This window comes from Dermacentor variabilis, chromosome 3 (genome assembly GCF_050947875.1).
Source record: "Dermacentor variabilis isolate Ectoservices chromosome 3, ASM5094787v1, whole genome shotgun sequence".
Classification (NCBI taxonomy): Eukaryota; Metazoa; Arthropoda; class Arachnida; order Ixodida; family Ixodidae; genus Dermacentor; species Dermacentor variabilis.
Window position 1 is genome coordinate 104013952 of NC_134570.1, and position 22429 is coordinate 104036380.

The 22429-nt window shown below is 44.2% G+C and overlaps 1 protein-coding gene across 1 annotated transcript in view; it reads left to right on the forward strand.

Moving 5' to 3' along the window:
• The first annotated feature begins 868 nt into the window (after window positions 1-868).
• The window catches only part of LOC142576126 (nose resistant to fluoxetine protein 6-like), a 63560-nt gene continuing 41999 nt past the window's right edge, over window positions 869-22429 (forward strand). Inside the window, exons 1-3 of the mRNA XM_075686086.1 lie at window positions 869-1853; window positions 2700-2908; window positions 3824-3935. Coding sequence (XP_075542201.1) covers window positions 1490-1853; window positions 2700-2908; window positions 3824-3935 — 685 coding nt within the window. The 5' untranslated portion in view covers window positions 869-1489. The remainder of the gene's footprint in view (window positions 1854-2699; window positions 2909-3823; window positions 3936-22429) is intronic.

Genomic DNA, 22429 nt, shown 5'->3' on the forward strand with positions numbered 1-22429 from the left:
TAACGAAAATCAGGGAACCGCTATTGCAAATCTGCATGCGAAAGCAAATGTGTTGGGATCAAATACAACTTCTCTAAAGTATATATACCTTAAAAAATGCTCTAACGCGTTGTGTGACCCACATTTAACATTGGCGAGTCATACGTGGTCAATTTCTTAAGGTGCGTGGTTTAATTTCAGAGAACTGACATTCCTAATGTAACTGTTGAAAAGATGCAGCTTCACTGCAAAGTTGGCTGGGATCCTTCAAGGTCACACAGGTTCGCTGCCTTTTTCAGTACAGTTCTATGAATGCCATAGGGCCTTCATATTTTTTTACATATATAACATTAAGTTTATTCGCCGCTTCTTGGAAAATCGCAAGTAGCTTCTGTATTGACTAGGTTTTTCCACCTGAATCCACCTAATTCCGAGAAAAGCATCATCCCAGTACACCGGTTTATATAACACGGCTCTTGACGTCACAAAGTAATGCCAATAATCGTACCAGTGTTCCGTAGTCAAACCGCAAATAAGAGCATAAGAAGATAAAAAAAATAAGAAGAAGCTTATCGTCAGCTTTCGTTATCATCATTCGTGGCTGCTTTTCCCCTACTTCTTTGTTGACGTGCATAAATGCATGCAGTTATTCACTTTTGCTTGTTTCCCCTCTCGCTGAGAGATCAAACGCAATATAAGAGTAGAAACCCACGCGAATGCCTAACCCTGCCTATTTCGAACATGGACAGAGTCACTTGACCGCGGAAAGGGGGAAGGAGAGTGAGGGTGTAATGCACAGCGCAGTTACGATTGGTTTGGCAGGTATATGTTGAAATGCCGGTTTCTCCCCCTTAGGCGGAGGGTGTCCAGCGGCTTATTTTGATCTCATGCATATTCAGGCGCGCTACAACTTTGGAAATGTGCGAGTGACTCAGATTGGTTGAAATAGCCATAGTGTTGCCGTGGCGTCCGCGCTGATTTGTTCGTGTACGCAGCAAACCTCTACCTTTGTCAAATTGCTCAATTCAACATTATTTGACTTAATCGTAAAAAAAAAAAAAATGCGCCTCGCGCTTCAAAGCGTCCCTTCATTTGAGCCGCAACATAAGAGTATACTATACCGTCTCTGAGATTCGCGGACCCGTACTATTCGCAGCAAGAAGATCATGGAGTGCATATCTGAATGCTGCCCATGCCTGCCTGTATCGGACGTATGTCGATGAGGAAGCTCGTCGTGAGCAAGAGAAAACTGTAAAAGAGTATCTTTGTGGAGAATTGGTTGTTAAAGGCCTTAGCATATAGGGAAGCTGTTGGCGCTTTAACTTTTCTTTTACGGCTGAAAAGCACAAACGGACTTTGCGTACTCTTTAAATAGTTTTTTTTTTCTCTTACGCAGCCGTCGTTATCGTCCTGTAGCGTACGATTCGGTCTTAATGCGCGAAATCTCTTAGCGGTGAAGCTTGGAGACGTGGATCACCTCAGTGCCGTGCTCTGCAAGTTATTTAGCACCATGGCGTCCCAGAAGTCGACGAGGACCAACGATCGCAAGGCTCGGGCAGTGCTGTGGGTATTCGCATCGTCGTGTGTGCTGCTTCCCTTCTTAGCCGAATGTTCGTTAGCTCAGAATGCGAGCGTGGCCGCCGGCCGGAGTGCGTCAGTAGCAGAGACTGCGAGAAGCCCAGATAACACTGTGGGCGAAGTAGAGGAAATCGACTACGCGCAAGTTGCTCGAGACGTGATGGCCGCGGGCCTTTCCAAAGTGCCGCGCTCTTTGATGCGAAAAGTGCTGCAAGCCGACGTGCGGTCAGAGTGCAGCACGGCGCTGCTGCGGACCATGAGAGCCTTGCAGAACTTCGAGCCGTGGGTCCTGAGACGTGAGTACAGCAGCTTTGTTTGTCGCTAAGCGTATATAAAAATGCCGGCGAAAGAAATAACGCGAGCATGCGTGAGCAAACAAGGGAGCGCAGTATATACGATTTCCACTCCCTCTGTCCCAACTCCTTTCCCAATGCTGCTTCCCCGAAAATAAATAACGCTGAGGCCGAATTCGCAAAACCGTTCTCCTGAGCGTACCAACCTGTTCCTATTAAAAAAAAACATCACTAAAGTAGTCCAGAACTAAGAAAGCTACAAACGTGAGCACTGTCTCAAATTACAACTTTATTGGTTCTCAATTTGAATATTCACGGAACACGTGCACTTTCCTAGCTACGAAAATACGCTTTCTTTTTAATGGGTGACAGCGTTATTTAAAATATTTGCTGCCAAATTTAGCCGGCGTCGGTGCTTTAGGAGCTTTTTAGTGTACGAACTGCTTAATGAAAACGGACCTTGCATTTGAGCGCCGTGTAGGAGCCTCACCCATGCCACACTTTTGACAAACTTGTGAAAGCTTAAGCTTAAGCGCGTTTGACGTTCAGCCGAACACACTGCGATGCGTAAATGGGCGTATGACCTAATAGGATGTTTACAAGGGCGATTACAGCGCTCGAATTCATGCGTACACCTGGTGATCCTGTGTCTACAAGGAGGGTGGCTGTACTCGCAGCACCTGGGCATTCCATTCAATGCAGTCCACGCAGTATATATACAAATTCAACGTCAGTAGTGCATTACAACTCAGGCCCTGTGCACACGCTATTTGAACGTGAAACAGCGTCAAGCGCCCCTGGAAATGCTGTTACAGCGAACATTTTGCGCGAACCGATGCGGTATCGCAGTTTTCGACGCGACCGGAAAGTACCCCACGGGCATGTTCGAGTCCTCACACGTCGACATGGGTGCGTTCGACGAGTGCCTCGACACCGTTGTGCGGGACCGTTACGGCAACGTGTTGTCCCATGGCCAGTACTGCAACTTGCTTGTCCACATTGAAAATACCACAGCAAAGGAGCTGACCAGCTCCATCTCGGACATCCTGCATCCGAGGGTAAGCGAAATGAAATGTCGTAATAGTGTTGCTCGTATGACACATGTAGAACACGAGTAATTGTACTGACTCTGATCCAAGCGTCGCTATGTGGAATCTCAGTATGTGTGGACAAACAGTCAGACAGGTTGTAAAGTGGTAACGCACATTTTGATATTGACTTCATTGTGGTGCAATATTTTCCTGCAACATATAAAGTTATCATGCATATGTGTTCGCTCTTTCTCTTGTGGTTCATTCAAGTAAACTTCTGCATTGTCAGAGCAGGGCTTTCTTATCAATAAATTACTTAGCGCACAGCATTAGAGAAAAGTACTGGCGGTATTAGGAGTGAGAGTTATTTTTGAAGGGCAATATTACACTCTAATAAGTGTACGTCTACGTATGGTGAAAGGCTACTTAAAGGCTTTGCTCTTTTTGTGTTATAACGGCCCTATATTACGACCTTGCCTTGTCGTGTTTGGAATCTTCGCAGGTGACGCAGGGTTTTTTCCCACGCAGACATAAACAATACTCGCAATAAAACACTCATATCTTAGACGAGTCTCTCAATTTGTGCGGAAGTCCAACTAGACGAATTATTGACGCACTATTTCTAATTTATTATTGGAGACTACCGATGTCGCCACGTTAGAGCAAAAATAAAGACAACCATCTTTTTTCTCAAAGCCAATTTCAGCGTTGAAATTGTAAGTTGTTTTGGTTTTGTAGGGTGTTGCTTAGGAAGAGCTGTGCATTTGAAGGTCAAATCGTTACGTCAGCACCACCGAGCACACAAGTACCTGAAGGAATTCAGATGGCGGGGCTCTCTCATTGTCTGTTTGTCCACATATCTCATGCTTGTCCATCTTTCTGTGCCTCCCATCCTTCGAGCATTATTGACATGATGGGTCTTACCTATATGTTTTTTTATAGCTCCGCTACTTCATTGATCAGCTTGTTATTCCGGAATATCCCATTGTTCGCCTGGCAGTATGCTACATCGATGATTGTACCCAAAATGACTTACAAGTTTTGGCCAACTCAGGTGAGATAAAGAAGAATTTTTCTCTCCCCATTCGAATGAAAATGTCGGCGATCTGACTACATTGTTGCTCACCAGGCAGAACGATATATTGATGACTGCAGCAATAATGATCTACGGGCTGCGTTCAACTCTGGACGACAAGCACCTCTCAGTTCCGTCATCACGGCGGGTTGCTTGCTAAAACCGCATCTAACGAAAACATGTTATAGAATTATCGGTCATATCTTTGGAACAGTATAAACCACGCGGGTTGGTAGGGGTTGTTTAGATTAAAAAAGACATTGCTCGATAGTGCACGTGTCGCGCGCTCAGATGGCCACCGTTGTGGTGCCACACAGGACGCAATCGGAACTGAATTTGGCCTCTCGCTCGGCGTTTAGAGAGGAATCGCTCGACGGTACTTTGTCGATCCGACCAGGAGTTGTCGCTTTTGCAAGAGCTCGCTATGCTATAGTGGGCAATTCGTTGAACTCAAACCGCTGCTAATCACAAGCTACAGGGCCCTACGAGTGCGAAATTTGTTGCGGAAATTTCCCCACTTGCTTGGGTCAGGCGACCATAGGCGGACAGTTATAATTTCGTCCCATATATATATATATATATATATATATATATATATATATATATATATATATATATATATATATATATATATATATGTATATATATATATATATATATATATACATATATAAACGAGAAGAAAGGGAGTTAACCGAGGGGCCCGATTTCATTAGTCATATCATAAGAAGCCAACAAACACGGACACCAAAGACACCATAACGGAAATTACTTGTGCTTAATAAATGACAATAAAGAAACAATCAATTAATGGAAATGAAAGTGGATGAAACAACAACATGCCGCAGGTGGGGAACGATCCCACAACCTTCGCATTCCGTGTTGTCATTCACTTTCATTTCCATTCATCTATCGTTTCTTTCTTTTCGTTTATTAAGCACAAGTAATTTCCCCTATGTTGTCCTTGGCGTCAATGTTTGTTGGTTTCTTTTGGTATGACGATATATATTTCTTGCGCTTGAAGAAACTTCGTGTGACCTCGAATAATTGAGCGCTGAAGTGACGGCCTTATATGAGTATACACACGAACTCATAGTAGGAAACAGGTCAATTTCACAGCCTGAGTCCTCTCGGTGGTGTGATCTTCCTTCGTGTAATTGCCATATCCTTGGCTATCATTCATACTGCTTCGCCTTTCCGGCAAAACTGCAGCCTCCCGCTCTCTTTTTTTTTTATAAGCGCTTCATTTTTATATTAGCGCTGCTGTGCATGACTGCGGCTCATTCTGATTTCGAGTGAACCGGCTTAGTCTCATTTCGGTTATTGAATGAATTATAGTGTTCCCATACTATCACGCCCCAAGAGTAAAAAAAAAAAGAACTGTTGCCTTACTCGAAGAAGACCTAGAAGAAGACCTAGTCACCGCCGGTACTCGCACATTTCGACGCAGACCCCGATACCGAAATCCACACTGACGCCAGTAGCCTAGGCCTCGGTGCCGTCAATGTCCAGAAGACAGGCGGACATGAACGGGTGAAATCTTATGCTAGCCGGTCGCTGTCAAAAGCGGAAGGCAATTATTCTACGACTGAAAAGGAATGCCTCGCCATCATTTGGGCTACAGCAAAATTCCGCCCTTACCTATATGGCAGGGCATTCAAAGTCGTCAGCGACCATCACGCGTTGTGTTGGCTAGCTAACTTGAAGGACCCTTCAGGACGACTGGCGACGTGGAGCCTCAGACTGCAAGAATATGACGACAGGATAATCTACAAGTCCGGACGAAAACACTCAGACGCCGACTGCCTATCACGCGCCCTCATCGATCCCCAGCCGGAAGACGACGAGGATGACGACGCCTTCCTCGGAATAATAAGCGCAGAAGACTTCACTAAACAGCAACGAGCAGACCCGGAGCTAAAAGGCCTCGTCGAGTATTTGGAAGGGAACACCGACGTTGTCCCTAGGGCATTTAAGCGCGGGTTGTCTTCGGTCTCATTACAAGACAACCTGCTCGTAAAGAACTTCTCACCAGTCCGCGCCAGCTACCGTCTTGTTGTTCCGTCAGCGCTGCGTCCAGAAGTACTGTACGCCCTACATGACGATCCAACCGCTGGGCACCTCGGATTCTCCCGAACGCTGTCGATGGTGCAGGAAAGGTATTACTGGCCGCGTCTGACCGCCGACGTCGCCCGTTACGTCAAGAAATGCCGAGACTGTCAGCGATGCAACACACCACCGACAAGGCCAGCAGGATTACTACAGCCAATCAAACCTCCTTGCCGACCATTTCCGCAGATCGGGATGGATTTGTTGGGACCGTTTCCGGCGTCAACATCCGGAAATAAGTGGATCGTCGTGGCGACGGACTATCTCACCTGCTTCGCTGAAACTAAAGCTCTACCAAAAGGCAGCGCACCCGAAGTGGCGAAATTTTTCGTCGAGAACATTCTGCTGCGACATGGTGCCCCAGATGTCCACAGCGCCGACAGTGGAACATTGTTTACAGCAGAGCTCACCCAAGCTATTCTGCAGTACAGCCATACAAGCCACAGGAGGACAACTGCCTACCACCCGCAGGCGAATGGTCTCACGGGGCGCCTGAACAAGAACGTCATCGACATGCTAGCGATGTACGTCGACGTCGAGCACAATACGTGGGGCGCGGTCCTACCGTACGTAACCTTTGCTTACAACACGGCGGCGGAAGAAACAACAGATCACGCCGTTTAAGCTGGTTTACGGCAGCTACCCGACGACGACGCTCGACGCCATGCTGCCGCACGTAACCGACGAAGAGAATCTTGAAGTCAGACCTATCTCCAGCGCGCCGAAGAACCCCGACAGCTCGCCCGCCTACGGATCAAGAACCAGCAGCGTACCGACAGCCGACACTACAACCTCCGACGACGCTTCGTCGAGTACCAGCCCGGTAACCGTGTTTGGGTTTGAACCCTTATACGCCGACGAGGACTGAGCGAAAAGCTTTCGCGTCGCTATTTCGGACCGCACAAGATCATCCGACTTATTGGCGCACTGGACTATGAGGTCGTGCCAGACAGCACTTCGCTATCACAGCGGCGCCGCTCACCACCTGAAATAGTCCACGTTGTGCGACTGAAGCCGTACTACCAGCGTTAATGAACTTTGGGACTTCGCGTAACTGACCTGTGGACTTTGTTTCTTTTCGTTATTTTGTCACTTTCGTTTAATAAGCGTCCTTTTGTTTTTCGCTATCGTATATTTGTAGCATCGGAACGATAGTTTTAAAGAGGGGAGTAATGACACGTGTACTTCTTTATCTTTATCGAGCGACCACTTCTCACTACGTAACCAATGTTATCGCACAGCGCAGGACGCGCCTGCATGTAAACGAAGTTTCTGGAAAGTTATCGATGGTTCCATCCGCTGTCTTTCCACCCAACTTGTTTGATGTGATTGCATGTATGCGCGGCGCGAATATTGCAGAACTTTGTGGAAGACACGCGGGCCCCAGCGGTTACTCTGGGACATTCGATGACTGATCTATAAAAGCGAACGCGCTTGAACCGCTGATCAGATTTTCGACGATCGGCGACTGTGTTCGCCGCCATCGTTGTGCTTTAAGTGTAGCCTGTCTTTGTGGGCACAGGTTCGCCCAATAAAAGCTAGCTTTGTCTTTCACAGTATTGCTACTGTGTTCTTTAACGTCCCTACCACGTGACAATATTGTTTCCGGTACAGTGTAGTAGGCGCGACTAATTGTTTTGTTAATGAGATTAAATTCGGCAAGGCCAAGTAATTAAATAACTAGAGAAGTACTGTCCTGATTATCGAAGTGTCAATGAGGCATTTGTAGGCGCCCAGAATGACATCCAACAACGGCGTTTTCCGCGACGTACTAATTGCGTGCAATTTTTTCCCGGCTGGCAAAGAAACCTCACGAAGTATGAAAAATGTCACATGAGTGCGCTCTCACCCGCATCACAAAGCCGCCCCCTCAAATAAGCTGATTAAAAGCAACTGCATTGCCTGTCGCAAACCAGAAGAGACAGCGCATCACTTTCATAATGCTACGGAAGAAACACCAACAGCAGGTTTTGCGGCTTTGCAGCTATTCCTTCCTCTCATTTCTACGTCACACTTATTATTCGTCTCTCAAGGCTGACTGATCACATTGATAACAAATGCCCCTTGATAACGGGGCCGAAGCGCCGCTCTCACCACGGGCAAAGTGGGAAAATCAATATAATAGGCATAGAGTGATTCAAAATCCCGGCTATGCTCGCACCGCATCGAAAAAGTGCGCACGAAGCTATATTTTGCGCAAAAAAAAAATATGCTTCGGGCCAATGCCTATTTTTTCATGAAAGTGTATACGTGCTGCAAAAACAGGTTCGTGTAAAAAAATAATGTCAAGATAAACAGACCGGGATGAGACCAACGTGTAGAGCAAAGGCAAAATCGATGTGTTCAGGAAAGTAAATAGACCGCTTCGAAACGAGCGGAATTGGCAATCAGAATGTCTGCAGAAAAAAAAAATTAATGTGTTCTTATTTTTAAGAATTCGTAAGCTCCGTTGAACAGCAGGTGGCAGAGCACGTGTTCGAATAGGTCTCCTTCGGCAGCTACGCAGTATACTGTGTGTGTTTTATGACATTTGTGGTTTTCTTGATGACCGACGCCGGAATTCTACGGCCGACATCCGTTATGCTTGGCTTGAACTAATCTTACGTCCAGCTCGATCATGTAAGCACGTTCTTCGGCATAACCCCAACGAAAGAAATCGAGTGGTGAGAGGTCAGTTTACCATCCGGCCAATTCACAGTCCCATGCCTTCCAATCTATTGCGCATTAAAAGTCGTATCCAGCTAGTTTTGTGCTCGGCTGTTGCTTTGTGCGGGTGTCTCATCTTGTTGATACCACAGAAGTGGAAGACGTGACAGAGGGAATTTACTGAAAAACTCATCCACCAATCCTTCAAGGATTTCATCCACGTAACGCTGTCCAGTCAGTGTGTGATCGAAGAAGGTGGGACCGATTATAGCACCGACGTAAATTCCTACCCACACATTAAGCGACTACTGGTACTGCTGCCTATTGCGCTTTACCCAGTGTTGATTAGAGTCCCTGCGATAGTGTGCATTATGCAAATTTAGCTAGGTGTTTCTGTGCAAATTGGCTTCATCTGTGCACATGACGTTGCTCAAAAAGTCCGGTGACTCATCGGCTTTTGTGAGGACCCAATTAGAGATTCTACAAGTCCTTATCTTCCAAGCATTGGTGATCCATGGTTAAAGTGGTACGGGTGAAAGGCCGTCATTTATAATCCTCCAAATCCTGTAGCATCCGCGCGTAGGCTAGGACTCAAAGATGGAGTCCTCCGCCGCTGTTTCTTGAAGCTGCTGGTTTGTGTCAGCTTATCATAATTTCTGATCATACTCGATGCGTTTGGTCTACAGCCACAATCCCATGACTGATATATGTGTTTGCGGCCTTCCTCTTGTTGTGATGTACAGCTCCCGAGGCAAGCATAGTCTTTACCTTCTGCTTATTAGAGAAACACATCACGACTGTGACGAAACAAAACACACTTTTAAACAATGGGTCTGACGTTGTCAATTCGCGTTGTGGTGATAGGTTTTGTGGCAAAAAAAAAAGCATCCGTTTACTTTATCTACGCTAAGACAACAGTTATCACAACTTGTTTTCAACTAACTCTAAACGCGACGTGTTACTTCGGCCGGGGCGTGGCAGCTAAGACACTAGCTCGAACCCATTGTGTTTATTTCCTTTATTTCGTTCTGGATAACGTGGAGGGAGTCTCTTCGAGGGCACTGCTTGATGATCCGGGTGTGAGCGCAGTCACGTGGTATTCTCCATCTTTGGCAGGGTCTAGCAGTTGGAAAAACATTAGTACGCAAGTAGTACTTTGCTGAAAATGCCGCAGTTAGATGTCCCTTGGTTGCGCTTTCAAATGCCTCATTGACACTTTGACAATTAGGATAGTACGTCTCGAGTTAGATATATATTTACAAAACCTAATTACGTCTCAGTAACGAATAAATTACTGGTAGCTGCTCCACTGTAGTGTAGATAATATGCACTAGGTTTTCTTCGAGTAACGCGCAGCTTTTTTTTTTTTAAATCTTGGAGCATGATAGAACACCGCGTATATATTTATGAACTTTGCATGGAAGTGACGATGTTTCCATTCCTAATAAGTGTTGTAATTTATTAGAAATGTTCTTTTTTCAAGAGTCGCTAGCATTGCTTACTGGAAGGAGAAGCAATACTGAGACACGCAACATTCACGTGCATATACGACACCATTGATAAAAGACTCTGGCGAAGTGGTCCCGGAAGTCTATAGGTTCTTTTCATGGTGAAAAAAGCACGCAAAGCAATTTGAATCGGGGTTAACATACAGGAACATATTTATTCTTAGGCATACAATATCGATACCTTTAGAAATAATTTTTAATTGGCTACCTCCATCTTTGTCAAACATACAATAAACTTTGTCCTTTGTGTATATTTAAATATACTGTGTAGGTGCACGGTTTTTACAGTGGAAATTTAATATTAGTGAGAAAATACGGCTTCTAATGCGCGAGCGCTTCTATTGTCAGGATTTGCAAAATAAAGCGAAAGTATGAATTAGAAGCCGTCCACGCCCGCGCCAACAATGATGCAGTAAGCTATTAGCCCCAGTGAAATTTTAAGTAAAAAGGTCAAGGAAAGTCCAAAAAAACCTCAAATGATGTGGGTGACAAACCTCTGGCAATGAAACTTTATATGTGTGCGTGTGGGGGGCAGAGGGGCTTCGGCATACCTGATACAGCCTAACCTACGTTTTTTTTTTTATTATTCATGGTTAGAAAAGAGCGGCTGGACACAGAGTGAGTAAATGAAGGGGACACCACACGGCGCTGACTACCAATTCAAGTTTATTTTTTTTAAATCTCAGATATAAAGCGTAAGATTCACATAATGTTCACACAGCCCCTCGGCATAGCAAAGGATAACTATCCAAAGCAGAACGTTCATGTTATATATCCGCAACTCAAGAAAGTGCTACTCATGCCAAAAAGGGAAGAAAAAAACTGGGGATTTTTTTTACCATTGGTTTACCAAATCTTTTGTCATTTTCTCACTTTTTGACGCGCTTTGCACTTTAACAAAGATATTGCGCGTTTTATTGCATTAAATTTTGGTTGATTGTCAGCGTCCTGTGGTGCACCCTCCGCTTACTCACTCCGTGCCGAGTCGCGCTGTTGCAACCATGAAGCTGCACTAACTCGCCCGATTTGCCACTCTGTTATTTAATGTTACATAGGGCGAAATGACTAGGATAATGCATTATTGAGATTATCCAGGGAAAATCAGGTTGGGAAGTAAGCAACTGGCCACTACAGCATAGATACAGGAACGCTAAAATACAGACGTTGGTAGAATTCGCGGAAAGGAATAAGCTCCGAATAATGAATACCTTTCTTTAGGATGTGCACTAACAAGCATTGGGCCTGCAAAAGCGCTAATGAAGAAAAAAATATGAAATAGATTTCATACTTTCTGTCAACCCGAGTATAGTACAGGATGTAGAACCAGGCCAACAGACAACCAGACACACTAAAGGCATATGAATTCGGGTGGGTGCTCGGATACAAATATCCAGCTTTAGAACAGGAGCATAGAGATAACATAGTAACAAGCATTGGGCCTGCAAAAGCGCTAATGAAAAAAAAAATATGAAATAGATTTCATACTTTCTGTCAACCCGAGTATAGTACAGGATGTAGAACCAGGCCAACAGACAACCAGACACACTAAAGGCATGTGAACTCGGGTGGGTGCTCGGATACAAATATCCAGCTTTAGAACAGGAGCATAGAGATAACATAGATGCAATGAATGAAACCATAGCTAGGCTGATTTCAGAAGCAGCCATTGATGTGGGAGGTAAGGCACCTAGGCAAACAGTAGGTAGGCTCTCCCAATAACAAATGACTTAATAAAGAAATGACAAAGCGTTAAAGCGTGTAACTCAAGAGATCAGACATAATTCGATGAGCTGGTAAAACTGATCAACAAGGAGAAAGCAGGGGATATTCGGAATTATAACGTGGGGTAGAAGGAAGAAGAAGTAAAAAATGACCGTAGCATGAAATCATTGAGTAGAAAATTTGGCGTAGGACAAGCTAAGATGTATGCACTGAAAGGTAAACAGGGCAATATTATAAGCAACTACAAAGATATAAGAACAGCAGTAGAAGAATTCTATACTGACCTCTACAGTGCCCAGAGCAGCCTCGCTACCTTCATTTGAAGGAGTGATGAACAGGATACAGAGGGTCCTTCGATAACTTGCGAAGAAGTTAGAAGAGCCTTGTAAGACATTACTCGGGGAAAAGCGGCCGAAGAAGGTGCAATAACAGTCAATTGAATCAATGATGGAGGAGACATCATGCTTAAAAAGCTTGCGGCCCTTTATACGCAACGCCACATGACTTCAAATGTACGAGAGAGCTGGAAGAATGCCATAAATATACTAATGCATAGGAAGATAGATTATGGGCCTGTTAGCTTACTTTCAGTATTGTATAAAATAATCATCAGTACAATCTTCAATACAATCAGGGCAACACTTGACTTAAATAACTAAGCGAACAAGCTGGCTTCAGGAAGGGACATATTTCAATGAATCATGTCCATGTGATCAAACAGGTAATCGAGAAATCTGCGGAGTACAATGAACCTCTCTATATGGCTTTCACATGTAATTAAAACGCATTGGATTCAGTAGAGATACCAGTACTCATAGAGGCGTTGCGTAATCAGGGAGCAGAGCAGGCATACGTGAATATCCTGGGAAATGCCCACAAAGATTCTACCGCTGCCTTGGTTCTCCACAAGAAAAGTAGAAAATTACCTATGAAGAAGGGGGTCAGGCAAGGAGACGAAATCTCTCCAGTGCTATCAGATGCATGCTCAGAAGTATTCAAGTTGTTAGACTGGGAAGGCTTAGGAGCGAGGATCAACATCGGATATCTCAGCCACCTTTGGTTCACAGAAGACATTGTCCTGTTTCGAAAAACTTGGAAAGAATCACAACAAATGATTAAGTAGATTAACCAAGAAATTGTAAGAGTAGGATTGAAGGGTAATATGTAGAATACAATGTCCAATAGCCTCGCGAGGGAGCAAGAATTCAGGATCGCCAGTTAGTCTCTAGAGTCTGTACAGAAGTACGTTCAACTAGGTCAATATCTCACAGGGGACCCTGATCATGACAAGGAAGTTTACTGAAGAGCAGAAATGATTACTGATTACTGAAGAGCAGAAATGAAAAGTGCAGACGCCAGCCATTATCAAATCCTCACGGGGAGCTTACCACTGCCGTTGAAAAGAAAAGTGTAAAATCATTCCATTGTATCGGTGCTGAAATATGGAGCAGAAACTTAGAGGCTAACAATTAAGCTCGAGAACATGTTAAGCACCACGCAAGGAACGATTGAACGAAAAAATGTTAGACGTAACGTTAAGGGACATAAGTTAGTGTGGGTGCAGAACAAAAGGAAATAAAGATAATATTGCCCAGCCCGCACGGCCTATGGAACAGCGGGCTCACGTTAAGAGACATAAAGAGAGCGGTGGGACTCAGAGAGAAAACGGTGATAGGTTATATTCTAGTCGACATTACCAGAAAAAAAAGCCGCTGGGCATGCCATGTAATGCGTAGGGTAAATAACTGGTGGACCATTAGAGTTGTAGAATGGGTGTCAAGGGAAGAGAAGTGCAGTCGAAGACGGCAGAAAATTAGATAGGGTGATGAAAGTAGCAAATTTGCAGGTGCAAGTTGTAATCACCTAGCGCAAGACTCGGGTACTTAGAGATCGCAGCCTTCGTCCTGCAGTGCACATAAAATTGGTCGCCGATTGTTGAAATCATCGAGGTTTTCGAGCACCTGAGATTTGGTTTCGTAGCAGAAGGTAGGAGCTTGATGCAAATATGTTGGATGTTGACATTCTACGCCCTCCTACGACCACATGGCCCCTGGCGCTGTAGTTTTTTTTTATGTAATTGCAGGCTAAGTACACGAAGTGTGTTGACTGCCACACGGTAGTGATATTCAGTCCGCCTCCTGAGTCTCTGCAGAAGAGCTCTCCTTACTTGACTATCACTGAGAGCAAACGCTGAGATGCAAGGAGGCGGAGATAAGACTATATATGCTCATGAGAAATATTGTTGCTGGTAGCTGCCGGGGCCACACTAAGAGCTCTCCTGATGTTTTTCCGACGTAGCTACTCCACTCGATCGTACGAGAGATGCGACGGCGATATTTACGGCAACTGGAAAAGCAAGCGATTCACAACCAGTGCCAAGTATAACTTTAGCATCGAGGAAGAGCGGTTAAAACACGTTGGCGGGCTATTTGGTTAGAATCCATAGTAGAGTGTATAAGTGCGACTTAACAAGGACGTAGAAAGAAACAGATACACAGACACAGCGCTTCACTTTCAATTATAGATTATATTTTCGCACGCATCGATAAATATATATCGTGTGAACAGAAACAAACGTAACAGCAAAAAAGAACATTCAGTGGTGCATTTCGAAAAACCGTACACGTGTGCAAGGCATGGGAAATACATGTACTGCAATGGTCACAAAGATAAACCCAGGAATCATATCTCCTTTTCAGATAGCGACAACGAAGGCTTGCTTACGCACTTTTGCTCTAATTTTGCAATCTCGTAGGCCTCCACAATCCCCCTCATTATTCTACTATGAGCCTTATACAGAATGAAAGTGCTTTCAAACATGGGCTTGCAGGAACAAGCTCGGCAGTGAATACCCAAGTGACCCGAGATTACCCTAGCGACGTTATATCGATGCTCTTTTAATCTCCCATTGATGCATCTGCCGGTTTGACCAACATACGTTCTTCCGCACAGGTTAGCACGGAGAATGACAAAAGGCACGCATGTTCTACCCAACATCACAAACAATTTGTAACCTGTACTCATAGCGTTGTCTATGCTATTCCACTTTCATGCGGAAGAACTATGTTGGCCAAATCGCCAGATGCATCAATGAGAGATTAAAAGAGCATCAATATAACGTCACTAGCGTAATCTCTGGTCATTTGGGTATTCACTGCCGAGATTGTTCCTGCAAGCCCATGTTTGAAAGCACTTTCATTCTGTATAAGGCTCATAGCAGGATGACGAGGGAGATTGTGGAGATTGTGGACGCTGTGGACATTGCGAAGCGCTTTTGCTGGTTCCCAGATAAGCAGAGGGAGGTGTCACCTGTACATATATCATCATTATCAGCAGCAGCAGCCTATTTTTAAATAAGCTGTAGGACGAAGGCTTCTCCCAGCGATCTTCGATTACTCTGGTCTTGCGCTAGCTAATTTCAAGTTATGCCTGCAAATTTTTTAATTTCGTCATAACACCTAATTCTCTGCCGTCCTCGATCGCGACTCCTTTCTAATAACGCAGTAGAACACTGGTTATGTGCCTTAGGCATTACATGACATTCTCAGCTCTATTTTCCTGTTAATGTCAACTAGAATGTCGCCTACCATTATTTGGTCTCTAATCCACACCGAACTCTTCCGATCTCTTTACGTTACACCAGCCATCTTACGCTCCATCGTTCTTTGTGCGGTCATTTACTTCCTTTCGAGCGTTTTTGTTAACATTGAAGTTTCTGCCTCATATGTCAGCAGCGGGAGAAGCTTGATCGTATGCTAGCACACTCTAACTTTCAAGGATAGCGGTACGTTGCTAGGCATGATTAAATACGGACTGCTGTAAGCGTACCAAACCATATTACAGCGGAGCTGCATATGTCTACAGTTATGAAATTTTCAGTGTCCGTGCCTTTGAAGTCCCTTGATAATTTGAAAGTACCGAAGCAAGGTTTGGCTACGGGCTAGTTGGTATTCCATGGTATCAATCGTCACTTAGAGCGCACACATAGACGAGGACCAAAAAAGGACGACGAAGACAAAGGCTGTCCCAAAGAAACAAAACAGCTGTTATCCCGTACGTTCATGTAATCTCCTAGAAACTTAAAAAATGGGACAAAGCGCATGTATCGACGTTGTATTCTCTGCCCCCCTCCCAAAAAATTTGCCCAGCTTTGTGTCAGAACCAATCCTGCTGCTAAGGAAAGTAGGATTTGCAGTATTAGTCATAGAAAAAAGTATACTGTTTGTTCGAAAGGTGTTGTGTATAAGATACCTCTGAAATGCGGTCAGTCTTATGTAGGGCAGAGAGGTAGATGTAATAACGTCAGGTTACAAGAACACAGCAAGAAAGTGCGCAAAAGGCGCGAAGGGTTTCTAGGTGTTCATTGCGCAGAATGCGGCTGTATCCCGCTTTTCAAGAAACCACTATCTTAGCTAGGCATTCTAATGAACGCACCAGACTTATCGTTGAAGCAGCAGCGATTGCCGATGGTTACTCAGTTAGCAAGCCATCAATTGCATTAACAGACAAAAAACTGGTTTTTCTGAGGTCGCACATGCGCTCTCGTTCATCTCAGGTCATGAATTTTGAATGCATACTCATGTCGGGTAGTTCTTTTGTAGGGGGCGCTTTTATCTTGGTCTTGTTTTGTCTTCTGTCCCAGACAGTGACGCATACCCACTATGGGGGATTGGCCAAGGAGCAGGCGGTTTTTCGTATGCTTAGTAGTAAAGCCAAACTAAATTTAAATTGTAGAGCGCGAGACTAGAACTGTAATTTAGACGTATGATGAAAATATTGTGAAGAATTTTGATAAAATAAGTTAACGTAAATAAATGAAATAATAGAAAATATTGATAATTTTAGAAAGTGAGCAAGGTACTCTTTTTGTAGCTCTAATGGAATTGTAAATTGCAAGAAAAGCATCCCTGTGGCTTGATCCCAGCGAGGTCGCACCAAAAGAAAGAATGGTTGGTGAAGTTAGCGATAGCCAATGTTTGGTGAATGAGTGTACTAATAATTTTCTTTGTTTTATAAAGTGGCGGCAGGAGAGAAAATAATGTTCGATAGTTTCAGGTGCACTGCAAAAAGAACATAGAAGGGACATAGCGAGACCAGACCTGTGTAAGTAAAAATTTAGAGGAGGCATACGGCATCTCAATTTTGTAAAAGAAACTTCCAATTGTCTTGAAGGACACCAATTATTATTCCATGGGAAGCCAAGATGGTGGAAATCAGAAGACGGTGTTAGTATGGATGTTGCAGAGTTTTGGGATATAGCGAAATTTCTGTACCTAGCCGCGGTGACATAAGCTGATGTCGGCAAAACATATATGATAGGGCCGTTGAGGGATGCTCGTGCGAGTGAGTCGGCCATTTCATTCAAGTGTAACCCATGATGTCCCGGTACCCAAAGCAAACATACTTTCCGTAAGTACGGAGGTACCATCGAATGAAAGGTTCTTTGAATTCTTGTATCTAAAGATGCAGTCAGTGCTGCACATACAGAAAGCGAGTCGGTCACAATAACAGCTAATGGGTCGTTTTGGGGAAGTTTTCGTAACGCTAATATAATCGCTAAAAATTCTGCTTGAAATATAGGTGTGAAATCGGGAAGGCGAAGCGAGTAAGACCATTGCAGAGATTCAGAGAAGATCCCCACTCCTGCCTTCTCATTGCACACAGAAGCGTCAGTGGCTATTACATTTTCGGTGGTTAGTTGGTATAGGTGGTCGTGTAAGATGTTAATTAAATCTCGCCTTGGTAACAGTTTAGCATGATTCAGAAATATGTCCTCGAACTCAATTTCGAGCTCTGTTAAGTCATGATTTGAATGACAAACTTGACGTATGGACACGTCCAATTGTTGTAACTGTGCTTGCACAAATAATATCTGAGGGCTGTAGAATCTTGACCACGATGCCTGAAAAAACTCAGATGGTTCAGTGATAAAAGCATATTGTGTACGCCTTTTTGAAAACTCATGAATTTTTAAATATGTCTGAACCGTAAGCATGCGGAATCTGCAATCTAGGGTGGGTATATGGGCTTCCTGATATAAAACAGCGTTGGCAACAAATCTAGGAAGCCCGAGGCATGACCGTAGGGCTTCTCTTTCTAAAAGTATGAGAGGTTTAATTTTGTAGGCGGGTCCACCGCAAAATAATACGCAGCCAAATTCTAATATGAGCCGAACATACATTTTATAAATAGTAAGGTATCCCTGCGTAGTCTAGAGCGGCAGTGGCTGAGCCGGCGAAGCATAGCTACGGCTCGTTCTGCCTTTGTTTTAATATGTTCAATGTGACTGCGCCAGGTGGGTTTGCCATCGTAAATAACCCCAAGGTACCTGACTTTGTCAACTTGAGGAATGATTTCCTGTCGGTATTGCAAAGATATATGCACTTGTGCAGTTAATGGGAAGACAAGACCGCACTTTTGCTAATATTTAATGACATACTTAATCTCTCTAGCCATGTCTCCAGAATTCCTAAGAAATTTTGCAACGACTGTTGTAGAGAATGTATATTGCTTGCGGAGGAAAAAAATGCGATATCGTCCGCATAAACATATACATGTACTTCCGGAGAGAAAGGAATGGTGCTTAGCAAAATGTTAAATAATACAGGGGAAAGAACGGAACCCTGTGCTACACCTCTTGTCTGCTTGTGTTTAGACGTCGAAATACCGTGTTGGTAAGAATAAAATTCTCTATCCCTTATAAATTCGCAGATCCAAGCGGTTATATATTTTGGCAAATTCGTAGAGTGAAGCTTATCGAATAGAATGCAAAGTTCTACAGAGTCATATGCTTTTGCTAAATCTAGCGTCACCAAAGCTGCGTACTCTCGTTTGCGGCGAGCAAGTTTAATGCGGCTCTCTAAATCTACATGAGCGCACCATATGGAGTGGCTCGGACGAAATCCAATCTGACAAGGACTGAGAAGGTTATCATACTGCATAAAATTTGTTATACGGCTGTGAAGAACCCTTTCTAATAATTTGACCACATTTGAGGTAAGAGAAATTGGTCTTACGTTTTCTAAGTCAAGTCCGGATGATTTTTTCTTCAATAGTGGGATAATTTTAGCTACTCTCCACTCTGTTGGAACCCATGAATTCTTGAGAGAGAAATTTATTATGTTTAGTAGGTCCTGAGGCGCATAATCACATAAAACTTTTAGCATTCCTGTTGTAATTTCATCTGGACCGGGCGCTGACGCCGGCAAAGAATTAATAATGCCTTCAAGCTCCGTCGCTGTTACTGCTACAAAGTCGACTACCAAGGGAGGTTTCTTTAGTCCTATCGGCAATTGATGTGTGAAACGTCGCGCAAGTCCTTGAGCAATTTTCTCAAGCGATTCTGATAATTCTTTTGTTGATAGAACGACAGATTCGACGTTCACGGGGGCCGGTATAGCTTTGCGAGATCGAAGAAATTTAAACAGGGCTTTTTTATTGCTAGACTTCGAAAGGTATGTGTAGTGCCTGGAATCGTAATCCTCCTTAGCTTTTGAGACAGTTCGTTTAAATGTGGTAGCCATATACGTATAATCAGCCCAATTAACAGGACACTGGTTGTATAAAAGCTTTTTCCATGCAGCTTTTCTACGTCTAAAATCTCGTTCGCACTCAGAATTCCACAAGGGACAATATGATCAATCCTTATAATATTTCACAGCAAATTTAGCTTTTTTTGATAACTGTTTTAGTATTGAACATAGGCTCATTGCTTTAATATCCATCTCCATGCCCTCCTGGGCTTGTAAAGCTGATTGTAAAGCATTTTTAAGTTTTGCGTAGTTACCAAGAGTACGCATATTATTATTTAAACTAGTTAACGGAGTAAGCAGCTCAAAAATTATAGGAAGGTGATGACCGGAATCTACAGTCTTCCAGGAGGTGACTTTCATGCTCGGGGTAGCAAACGTAAGCTCTAGGGCAGATCGCGACTGACCACGCACGAAAGTATGTGCTCTCGAATTTAAGCATTAGAAATGATTCATTAAGACCCAATCTCACAGGCGTTTGCCACAAGTGTCCGTTCGGAAACCCCACGATACATGATGAGAATTAAAATCTCCCACTAGTATGATGTTCTTCTGACTGCGAGCAATAGAGGTATCTAGATAACAGGTATCTTGTACTCCAACGGGGAAGTACGTGTTAATTATAGAAAAAGGTGTACAACCAGGTAGTATTATATCCAGTGCTAGGATTTCACAGTCTGGGGACATTATCTGGTATGCTATAGTAGGTCTATGGCAGATTTTTGATGACACAAACAACACTAAACCACCGCCTCGGGATGGGCGATCCAATCGAAAACATCGGAAATATTTTAGATGAAAAGATTGACCAGCAGCAAGCCAAGTTTCCTGTAAAATAATAATATCTGGAGAGTATGTAGAAATAAGATATAATAAATTTGTTGCGGCCGAAAGTATGGAACGACAGTTCCACTGAATTACTCTTAAAGTTCCTATGGTGAATAAATCCGAGAAGCAGAGACTGCTTGGTCTAAAACGTTCTCTTTTAAGAAGACCTTCTTAGTTGGGGTCTCTCTAACGTACTTTTTTGCTTTGGAGTTGATGGGAGGGCTAGATTTTTTCTCTGTCGGCGACCTTGTTCGTTTAAGATATCGGGGGTCCATATCTACATCTTGATTTTCCACCCCATCTGTGTCGGAGAGACAGATTTGGTCGACTTTCTCAGGAGTTGATGGCTTTGGTGAATCGTTATTTGTGTATGGCTGCGCGGTCGATATTTCAATAGGTGGACTCCGCGGTAGACCCGACACCTGATGCACAATATTGGGTTTATTAGTTAGCTGAAGCCAGGGAGTTAGTTGTGAGGACAGCACCTGAACAAGGGAGTCGGTGAGATTTGTCATGATGCGCTCCATTGCTTTCTCCAATGCCTTTTCTACGGAAGCTGCCACAGCCTCAGAGATTGAGTTCTCCATAGACAATGTTTGACGGGCCGTTATATCAGCATACCCTTGAGATCTGCTCTGAATTTCTCCAATGGCCTCACGATGAGAGCATCGACGTCTGTCAATTATTTCGAGGATTTGCATTTCTTTTGCCCTTGCAGGGTAATTAGGTTCATTTGCGGGGTGGGGACCACGGCAAAGGCAGCAGGACTCATTTCGGGAAGAACAGTCATTTAAATGATGGCCTTCTCTACAAATTCGGCATCGTGTGTTTGACCTGCAGGCTTTTATCGAGTGCCCAAACCGCCAGCACTTTAGGCACTGAAGGACGCGAGGTGATAGAGGCTCAACTCGGTATATAAGTGGCCATGCCTTGATTTCCGATGGGCGGTTCATTCCAGCGAAAGTAGCTATGACTGTTTCAGTGGGCATGCGCTTATTATCAACGACACGGCTGCAACGATACACAGAAATCACGCCTGCCGCTGAAAATATTTCCAAGATTTCTGCCGCACATAGACTTATGTCGACACCGCGGACTAGGCCTTTGGTACATGCAAGGTGATGAGGAATGAAACTGCTCACCGGATGTGTCGCAAAAACAACGCGCTTTAGCAAATTTTGAACACAAGCCTGGTCTGACGAGCAGCAAAGAAAGCCCTCGGCCAAACTGTCGAACCTCGGTGATTTGTTGAAAATTGGCCGAGGCCATCCGGAGTTCGGTTTGAACTGCTTTGAGATTCTTCATACGAATCACCCCGCCATTACTCGGAACCAAAGCCACAGGTACGCTGCTCGTCCCACTGCGTAAGAAAAGGTCCACCGGCAAATCAGAGTTGGGAACAGAAGCCGACCAGGTGGAAACCTCCTGGCCTGGCGATGAGAGTGACATTGCCAACTAATAGGAAATTATTCTGGAAGCTTATCAGATATTAAACAAAAGTTCAAAACCAATTACGTAAAACACACAGATTAAAAGAAACCGCCAGCTACTTGACCAGAACCAGTGTTCGGAAGCTCAGACACCCAGTAGTGTCCCAGTAGTGTACGTTTCTCACAGCGCCTGTCTTCGTCCTCCTTTTTGTCCCTCGTCTATGTGTGCGCTGTAAGTGACGATTGATACTTTGAAAGTACCGCCAGTCTTTGAAGTCTGCCGCCGCCACGTGACCTCCTCGTCTTCTCGCCCCTTGCGCGTACCCTCCGCAGGAATCAGTTTTGAGCCCGTTTTCCTGCACTACGATTGATCTTCTTGCAGCTGCCCATGGAAACACGCGGATCTTGCTTTTTGCTTGTGCTTTTCTTTTTCGTTGGTGCCGCTTTTCTCTTTAGTTTTGCTGGCTAGGCGCAGAGAACGCTGCACACTGTTTTTCTTGCGGTTTTGTGCTAGTCCTATGCCGCGCTGTAAGGCAAATGGTTATGCAGTTTATGAAGATCACGTAGTTTGTGTTTATGTTTATAATGGTTATGCAGTTTTAATGCACAGGTATTCTTGGCGACTCCCCCAACCCCAACACGCAAAAAGTATAATGTCTTGTATCTGCGAAAAATGGGTAATTTGCAAACCTAATACTACT